The sequence below is a fragment of the Poecilia formosa genome, unplaced genomic scaffold (assembly GCF_000485575.1).
Source record: "Poecilia formosa unplaced genomic scaffold, Poecilia_formosa-5.1.2 Scaffold385, whole genome shotgun sequence".
Taxonomy (NCBI): Eukaryota; Metazoa; Chordata; class Actinopteri; order Cyprinodontiformes; family Poeciliidae; genus Poecilia; species Poecilia formosa.
Window position 1 is genome coordinate 333,015 of NW_006800324.1, and position 9,636 is coordinate 342,650.

Below are 9,636 nucleotides of genomic sequence, written 5' to 3' on the forward strand. Positions count from 1 at the left end.
TAAAGAAGGCGCCATGATAAAGGAAGCAAGTGGCCATAAAGATAATCAAAGCTGAACTTTAGCAGGAGGCGAAAAAGATTCAAAACGGTGTTTATCTCACGTAATAGCAAGAAAATCAGTCCGAAACCAGGCGCTGTCCGGCTCTCATCACCGCGTGAAAGAAATTATAACAAAATAATAATAAAAAAATGTAAGTAACAGGATAAGTGTCTGATTTTTGTTATCGTAACAACCTGATTAAAATATGAGGCGATTTATTCGCTGGTTTTCACTTTTACACCAAACAAAGAAAAAAAAACATATTTTTTGAAAATTATGTAAAAATAAAATTTCAAAAAAATAAAATAATTTGTATATGTTAATTTCGAAAGAATAATAATATAAAAAGTAAATAAAAAATTCTGTAACCTTTACAAAGTGACTGAACCAAAAACGTTTTTATCTCTAATCATCAAATTGGAAAATAAAATCAATAATAATCGGTAAAGGTAATTTTATTTGTAGCACATTTAAAGGCAGTTCAAAGTGCTTTAATAGGAATTAAGTAGAAAAATATTAATTCTAAAGTTATAAAATAGTGTGCATTAAAAATTATAGGACTTTAATTGTTTATTTTGTTTCGTCTTATTTATTTTGTATTCTTTAAAAATGAGTTTTCTCTGTGTTTCTCTTGTTTTCTAAGCGCTGGCTGCAGTGGGTTTGCTTTTGGAGGATTGTTTGTCGATCCTGATTGGTCCACGCTTTGGTCACTATTGATTTTATCGGACTTCCTTTGTAAAATAAGCCCATTATAAACATGTCTGCTGGTTCTCCGTTGTGTTCTTTGGAGCATTTTTATGTCCTGTTGGGAACTTCTTTTTACTGTAAGTAAGAAGCGTCATGCATGACCCAGACCGGCCAGAACCTGGCGCAGTTCGCTGCGCTTTTAATGCAATTTTCCGCCTGATAAAAGCGCAAGTTCTCCAGCCGTCAGTTTGATGTTTCACGGCCGGATCAGCCGCCGACAGGAGGAGCGGGGCTCCCAGATAACAGGTGCCATGCGCGGCTGACAGCAGGGGGAGCTGGCTATCAAACCCATTATCGACTTTCAATTAAAACCTATTAAAGTCTTTTGTCTCGTCGTTAACATCCTGCTCGCCAAGCCTTGTCCGTCAGCCTGAACTCCTTTAACCCCTGACGCGCCGCGGAGGGATCGTGTGGGTGCGCTCAGGCTTGGACGGGGGTTTTGGGGAGGTGGGGCCGCCGCTGACCAGCTGTCCCGGCTCTGATCCCCGGTCTGCCGGCAGCTCCAGCCCGGTCACCAGCTGTTGGAGCCGCTTGGCACCGCAGCGCGTATCCAGCACCCTCTCAAGGAGGAACTACACGCGGATGGAAACAATCAATTTTCCAAAATGGGGATCATTTAAAGGCACTTAAACAATTGCGATGAATGGCATTAATATTTCATGCCGCTCCCTGCTTTGTTTATGGACAACGGCTCGGAGTCGCTGCTGTTTGTAGGCGGGCAGAGTGGACGCCATGTTCGAGAAAAGACACCAAATTGTTTAAAAATCACACAGATTTCCGTTGCTTGGTTCACATATGTCCAGATTTTGCGCTTGGAAGAATTTAAACAAATGTTCATGTATCAACAATAAACACATTGTTACTAAATCCACGTGTTGATTCCCCTCCATGTTCCCCACAAAACTCCAAAAGCGTTTCACGGTATTAAATGAAAGACATCTTTTTTTATTTCCACATTTATAAAAGTAATTCTCTTTTACATCAAATCCCCCCTTTTCTTTTTCTTTTTTTTTTAAAATCAGTCCAACCTTTGCTGTGAACTTCACTAAAAAATAAAAATAAACTTCACCACTTTTTGGGAGGAAACGTCTTTTAAGAAACTAAAATGTAAAAAAAAGAAGGAAAAAAAGAAAGAAGAGGGAACAAATCGAATAAAAACCAGGAAAAGTAATTATACCAAAATCACTCCACAAGGTTGATATCTGCAATATACATGTTCACCAATATAAAGGAGAGTCGGAACAGTACGGAGTTATTATCACAGCTTCATATGAAATAACAGAAATGATGCACAACGTCAACAAATCCACCTGAGCTCGGGGCCCAAGCCTGATTAATCGATTATCGATAAAAATACAAAACGAGGCCTCACCGAGGTGATGCATTAAAATCTGTTGGGGGGCTAAAACCGCGTTTTAGATATAAATAATTTGACATATTTAAGTCAGCAAGAGCCAAGGTTTGTGGATCCAAACATCCAGTCCATCCGTATATTTATTATCGCACCAGTTCGGTTTAAACTGGACCGAGTAGCAAACAATCGAACAAAAAATGTCCTCTTATTTCTTATTTACACGTCAACGACTCGGATGAATGAAAAAACTAAAAAATATTGTTCATTTGGATGATACAACTACTTTTTATTCAGACATGAAAGTTTGATCATATTACCTGTAAATAATAATAATAATAATAATAATTGGCTGGAGGTCGAATACCGGAGCCCAAATACTGAAACTGGGTGTAAATAAATACTTAACTTAAAGGCTTTACTGCCTTCTGAAAAATAAATAAATTATAAATAAAGCTTCTGTCTCACAAAGACAAACAAAAACAACAACAAAAAGTCCGTTTAGAGTCTTTTCCGCTCCGTTCCGTCCAGTTTTGTCCCATAAAGGCCCGAACTGTTCATCGTTTTCTCTTTATTTTGTCCTGTTCGTTCAAAGCGGGTCCAGTTTGTTCTATAAAAACTCAGCAGGGGGGCCCGGCTCACCGCTGCTGCGCAGGCCGGGGAAGCACTCCGGACATGGGGGGTAGTGGAGGCGGCGGGGGCGGCGGCGGCTCTCCGCCCCCCTGCAGCCCGTGCAGGAGGATCCGCGGGACCAGCGGTCTCTGTAGGGCCGGCGGGGGCGCCGAGGGGCCCCTGTACAGGTATAAGGCCGCCCCGGGGTCCAGGTTGGACACCAGGCTCTGCGGGTAGAAATACGGGGACGGGAACATCCTCTGCAGGGCGGAGTAGTTCCCAGCTTCCGCCAGCAGCTCCAGCCCGACCGCAGTCTGCCGCTTCCACTTTGTCCTGGAGAGAAATAAAACAGGCTGTTTTTAGTCTTCCTGCAGCCGGCAGCGATTGTGTTTGACACGCCAAAATATCTCCCATCTGTTAACCTGGGATCCAATTAGAAGTAGGGAATGTTTTCCTCTTTTTTCCCAGCCTCTCTTACCCCCCGCTCTGTTTTTAAAATCACCCAAATCTCCAGCCTGCCACTTTGTGTTCACACCCAAACACGTCTTTCAGATTGCCAGCGTGCACTCCGCGCAGGTGAATAATTCATAATAAAGATAATTGAGTAGATATAGTAGTTTGTTTGAATTATTAATATGCACACATGCAACGATGCATTATTCATAAGCAACTCCGACTCAAATTGTGTTTTTTTATATTTATTTATGTCATTTAGCTGCATGAGAGTTAGAAATAAAATGAAAGATAAATAAATAATCAGACGCACTCAGGTTAATTCAGTCACAGACAGTGATGACCAGCATGGTTTCTGCCGTAAATGTGGAAAATAAATAAGAAATAATTTCTTGAGGATTCAAAATAAAAAAATTAAAGCAACAATTGACAGGGATGTTCTTTCTATAAATTATCTCTCCAAGCACAATTTCATTGGAAGGACGTTGAAAAAAAATGACAAAGTGAGTGAAAATAGAGAAGTCTGTTGATTTCAAAATGTGGCTAGAAATTCATCAGGATGGATCAAATGGGCCATAATAAAGTCAAACATCCCAAATAAAAAAGGTTTCTGACCGACCGAAAATACACATTATTATAAATCTATTGACAGTGGTGCAAAAAGTGGGTGCGACTCGTAGGGGCGCCAAACAATGATGGACTAATTATTTTTAGTCGTCATTTTCTGTATTTGACAGCTCTTTGTGTATTGAAACCCCCCAGGGGGGCCTGTAATGTGTCTGCACACCCCTCCGAAAGTACTTAGCTGCCTCCCTGTCCATGGACGTCAAAGTGGATATAGGCCCCATATGGGTGTTAGCTCAGGCTGGATGGGTTCTAAGTGATCCTGCGCTCGCAATTGGCTTCTTGGAGGGACCCACTTGGCTTAACTAAAAGGTTGGGGACCCAATGTAGGATTATAGTGGGTCTCAAATGGGTATTAAGAAAATCTGTTCAAATTGGACAATACAACCAGGAACGGATGGGTCCCACAAATTGCCCAGAGATGACCAACATCAAACTAATATAGGGAGTCAATATGGGGTGATTATGAAAACAAAGGCAATCACTGTTGGAGTTTTATTCTTCATCCAGTCCCTTATGGGTCCCATAAGTAAACGTAAGACATTCATGAACATCAACGTTTCAGAGAGTTGGGTTAACTCATTTGGGAACTGATGACAAGCAGAAGTTTTTATGGTTTAGGATTGTCAGAGGTTGTCTTAAAGTCACACACAAAAAAACACAAAATTATTTTAAAAACTAAAAATAGATTAAATTAAATATACAAAATTAATTTCAGGGTTACGACAGTCGGCCATTTAACATGTAAATCGTTCTTCCTGGTTAAAATTTTAAAAAGACGTCATGTGAGTTCACATCAGCATTAACTGGCCCTGAAATCATGCTAGGCTTCTAATATGAGACCCATTGGGTTGACTAAATACAACACACATTAGCAAAACCAAATGGGTCCCCTCTCACCTGGGCATCACATCTAGGATCCACGTTTTGATCTAAATCAGAGCAGTGGTTAGCATGGAGCTACCCATGGAAGTCCAATATGTTCTGTAAATGTTGGTTGACTATTAATATCTGAATAAGAAAAGCTACAAAAAAAGTTTTTTCTGGGACTTGGACGATTATTCCCGTTCGATCCCTGACCTTGTGACCTTCGCTGCATGTCTTCCCTTCTTCCCTCCACCCACTTCCTGTCTGACTAACATCAACAAAAACTTTAAAAAATAAATCCAGTCTTTGGTTTTGCTCAACTGGAAACTGGGCTATTGAATCACCAGTAGATCCAACCAACAGTTTCGTCAAAAACTGAAATAAGACATTAAATAATAAACATGGCGCTGAAGTTGGTTCTTCCTTAAGTCAATTATTCCCCAAACGCAAAAGAAAACATTGCCTCCATCAAAACAATGTGAAAATCGTTAACACCTACTTTTAATTTTTGATGCATTTTCTGGCCTAAATAAGTAAAATAATTGTTTCTGACCAGCAGTTTGTTATTAAGCTGTGAATAGATGGTTGATAAAAACTGAAAAAATACAAATATAATTGGTGCGATTGGTCTGTTTGGTCGGTTTTCCATGTTACTGACATTCAAAACTGAAAAAAGTGGAAAAAAGTGTTTTCTTCTCTTTTTCCATATTAAAAAAAATATTAAAATAGACAACTAAAAATAAAACAGTATAAAACTGTATTATGTACGTTGGATTCTGTTTTAATCCTCACAGCTGGACTGATTGGATGTCTGGGATGGATATTAAGAGAATATTTTCAAATTGTGGAAAACATCTGGGTTCTACGTTTTGACCCAAGTTGACTTTCATCAACCCATTTGGTTCTGGACCCAAGTTTCCAACTCACATCCTCCGAACATGGGCCCCATGCGTGGAGCAGTTAAACTAACTGTTTCCCTTCAGGTTAAATTGAAACTAAACACACAAGGTTATGTTTTAGGGAAAATTACAAACTTTTAGCACTTTCAGGCTTTTTGACACGTTTGTAGTTTATCGGTTCTCCATTACAGAACCGATATAAAACGGTTGAACATTGAAGAAACAATCAACTCTTTGCTCCTTTCATTAGAATTAAATAAAACAAACACATTTCCTTTCATGTTGATAGAAATTCATCTGAATGAGGCTTAAAATAAATAAATAAAGTCTAACCAAAGCATTGGTCTACAGAAGATTCTTGGATGGAAAAGTCCAGCTTTGACACATTTTATCAGCTAAATAAGAGCAGACAGAATAAACAGAGAAAGTGTTTTGAGGTTTTCAAAGATTCATCTTAAAGTATAAAATAAATTAAATGCAGCTGTAATTATGTTTAAATGGATGGAGGGAAAAGGTGACTCAGCCGTGGAAGTGAACTTTCTCCTCAGTGGGAAACCAGAGTCTCTCCTCCAACCCGTCCCAGCAAAACCAGCAGCGCAGCAGCAGAACCGGCGGCGGCGGCTCGGTCCTCACCTCCGGTTCTGGTACCAGGTCTTGACCTGCGTGTCGGTGAGGTTGAGGGAGGCCGCCAGCTCCATCCGGTCCTGGACGCTCAGGTACTTCTGGCGCTCAAAGCTGCGCTCCAGCTGCGCCAGCTGGTGGTCCGTGAAGGCCGTCCGGGCCTTCCGGGGCTTCTTCAGCCGAACCTGCGGGCTGTCCCTGCTGCTGGAGATCTCCCGGTCCCCCTCCTCTTTCACTGCCGATTAAAAACAAACAACAAGGAAGAATGTTGAGAGGAAGGAAACGGAGGTAAAAATGTGGAAATGTCTGTGCAGCTCATTTTTAAAGTTCTGAAACAAATAAAAATACATTTTAAATTGGATTTATCAAAAGAACATGTCACTGATTAATCTGACATTTTCTGATTTTCAAAGAGAATAAATTATGAAGTCTTCAAAATATTTTTTATTGACATTTTAAATATGCGCTGAAAAATAAAGGCGATTTAATGAACAATATTAATTTAATTTGCGTATTTGGGTCCATAAAGTGTCTTAAAATGACAGTCGTTGAAAATTGATGGTATATCACTGATATTATATTTCTTTTTTTTTTTTTTTTCTTTTTTTTTTTGCTTAAAACGCAATTCCAGCTTCAAATATCGCCCAAAATTTCACTTCTTTTTCTTGCAAATTACAAAAGCGCTTGTGTTTAGAGTAAAGAATATACCTTAAAGTTTTTCCAAAACGTGATTTTAAGCGCGCAAAGCGACTTTCCTCGCTGCGGGGCTGTTTGATTTTTGGCCTTAAATTGTTATGAGAAGCTCCTTCAATATTCATATTTCAGATCTGATGTTTTCCCCGTCAGCAGAGCCGCGAAGTCTTTGTTCTTTTCACGCGTGGAGTGCAAAGAAATCACATACATGAGTTCTTATAATCCATTCTGAAGGAGAGAAACGCGAACAGAGAGAGAGCTTGAATAGCGGAGGCATCACAGGAAGCAACGCGATAATAATCCCCCTAATTGAGCCACGAGGGGACGGGGCTGCAGCCTTCCACGCGCGTCCGCCGCAACTTCACAGGACGGGGAAGAAACCACGAGCCGCGCGCGCTCACACGTCTGATTAAAGCGCCGAAATTGGACAAATTGGATCAAATCCGCGAGACAATCCGGGCGGCCACATTAAAGTAAAGGTGCGCGTGGCTGCTTTTTATCAATCGGTCATTGAAATAAATCAATGAATCGATCAGGAGCTGGGGCGCACACGCGGGGAAAAAAGAGAGAGAGTGATTGAGTTTAAATTTTGAAACAAAAATGTGAAAAATGTTAATTATGATATGAAATATGGTTGAAATGAAATGAGTTGTTTTGCCTCAGCTGACAGGATTATAAACAGACACTGGATGTTTTCTGCCGCCGCTGCAACGCGAACAAACTTAATAAATAAATACCTGCAAATTAAATTAAAAATAATAAATGAACGGAATTAAAATTAAGTGATTAATATATAGTTTTTCAATTGATTAAATTGGAAATTTTGCAGTTTTTCAAACTGTTAAATTCAATTTAATTGATTTTTTTTCGCTTTATTGCAGTGTCTCGTTTTAATTTCACGTGAATTATTAAAATGAAATATTGAGTCTAAATGGAAAAATCTAAAATATTAAAAAGAACTAATTCAGTTAATTGCCAAAAAATTTATAACTGTGAATTAGAAAATGTGAATCACAAAAATAAACTAAAAATTTATCTTTCCAGCCAGAGATGGAGCATGATTAACACAGCACATATCTGGATGACTTATAGAAAGTTATTTTTGTTGTTTGTTTTTTCTGTTTCCTAAATAAAAAGTTGGGGGGGAGGGGAGGAAATATTTGGGGAAACGGGAGAAGTTGCTACCTTTGTACTCGCTGTCCGATGAGGAGTTGCTGTGGATCTTTTCGATGAAATCGTCCGCTATCTTGGCGGCCAGCCGCCCGGCCTCCTGCGTCGGCTGGCCGTTGCTGGAGTAGGGCGCGCAGGCGGCCAGCGGCTTGCAGTCCGCCAGGATGTCCCTGATGAGGAAGGAGGAGGTGACGGTCCGCTGCTGCGCGCCTGCAGAGATCTGTGCGTGCTGCAGGTGCGGCGGCAGCCCCGCGCTGTGCACCTGCCTCTGGGCTGCCTCCTCCACGCACTCCCTGCGGGGCGACGGAGGCGACGAGCAGCCGCTCTCCACGTCCGATCTGGGGCTGAACTCCAGCGGCGAGCGGCACTCCCCCGGCAGCAGGCCGTCCGCCTTGGACAGCGGGCTCCCCGGCCGGTGGGACAGCAGCGAGTCGATGCCGAAACTGGACCCATTGGTGGACGCCTCCATTGTTCCGATGAGGCCTTTTTTCCCTTAATCTCTCTTTTAAATGACCATTTGGTTTCAGGTGCAAGTTTTACTCTAAGAAAGCTGGATTATGTTCGGACGTCTCCGCACAACGCGCCGCTGTTGCTTATTTTCATCCGCTTTACTTCCAGTCCTCCTGCCGGATCGGTCGACGGAAATAGTTCCAGATAAAAATTCAAATGAAAACAGTTCGCTTATCCGATTTTCTTGTTGTCGGCGATCAATAGCGCAGCTGGTGCAGCAATCGATTCGGCTTGAGGAAGAGGAAATGTTCCCCAGTTTTCAGCACCATGGACAGGAACCGTCCTCCCGCTGGACTCTGTTCAGCGGCATTCCTGTGAGCAGCTAAAGCGGGTTTTAAAAACGGGTTTTAAAGAGCTGGAAGCGGAGCGACAGGAGGGTCCGGAGCCGCTGTGGAGAGAAAGAAAGAAGGACAGAGAGGAGGAAGAGGAAGCGGAAAAAAAGGAGAGATAAAGTAGGTTAAATAGTGACAACTGGGGAAGTAAAAGCGACTTGATGCGGCTGGGGTGGGAGGGAATCCCAAAAAATTGAACTTGAGGAAAAGTCAGGAGCGAGGTTTTAAGAGCGCCTCGTCCACGTGAGTCCCCTGTGACAAGCCTTGATTGGCTGAGGGGAGCCGGAGTGGACCTCCCCTCCTTCCTCCCTCCGTCCTCCGCTCCTCTCTGCTCATCCTCGCTTTGATAGGAGACAGTGGATTCATCAGGAGACTCAGATCCAACTGTTTACAGGCAATTTTCACACTGTTTGCTTTCATTACATCATTGATGAGGCTCATAATGGGGTTATTATGAGCAGCGGCTCGCTGGTTCCTGCTCGACTCTCTTCTTCTTTCTCCGGATCTCTTTCCTTCTTCATCATCATCATCATCATCATCATCATCATCATCTTCTTCTTCTTTGGTGTTTTACATTTTGGCATTCACCATCTGCTGAGTTTTATTCTGTGTTGTTAATCAACTGAAAAGTCCACATTTTATTTATGTTGAATCCAGTTTGGTTAGTGCAGATTTATTATTATCATTTTAGTTAAGCAATTAAAACATATATATATAT

At 41.5% G+C, this 9,636-nt stretch overlaps 1 protein-coding gene across 1 annotated transcript; it reads right to left on the bottom strand.

Annotated features, from left to right (window-relative positions):
* Positions 1 to 1,779: 1,779 nt before the first annotated feature.
* barhl1b (BarH-like homeobox 1b) lies at positions 1,780 to 9,400 on the bottom strand. The gene is made up of 3 exons (XM_007575662.2): positions 8,092 to 9,400; positions 6,226 to 6,448; positions 1,780 to 3,082 (listed from the first exon to the last, which is right to left on the bottom strand). Exons 1-3 carry the CDS (start codon positions 8,543 to 8,545, stop codon positions 2,776 to 2,778), a joined length of 984 nt encoding a protein of 327 aa, XP_007575724.1. The 5' UTR covers positions 8,546 to 9,400; the 3' UTR covers positions 1,780 to 2,775.
* Between the last annotated feature and the right edge of the window lie 236 nt (positions 9,401 to 9,636).

Bases quoted from the DNA above. Each gene is read 5' to 3' on its own strand.
- barhl1b (XM_007575662.2), bottom strand. From the start codon at position 8,545: ATGGAGGCGTCCACCAATGGGTCCAGTTTCGGCATCGACTCGCTGCTG. The intron at 6,449-8,091 runs GTAGCAACTTCT...TTTAATCGGCAG, and splicing joins ATCGGACAGCGAGTACAAAG to TGAAAGAGGAGGGGGACCGG. The intron at 3,083-6,225 runs GTGAGGACCGAG...ATTTCTCTCCAG, and splicing joins ACCTGGTACCAGAACCGGAG to GACAAAGTGGAAGCGGCAGA.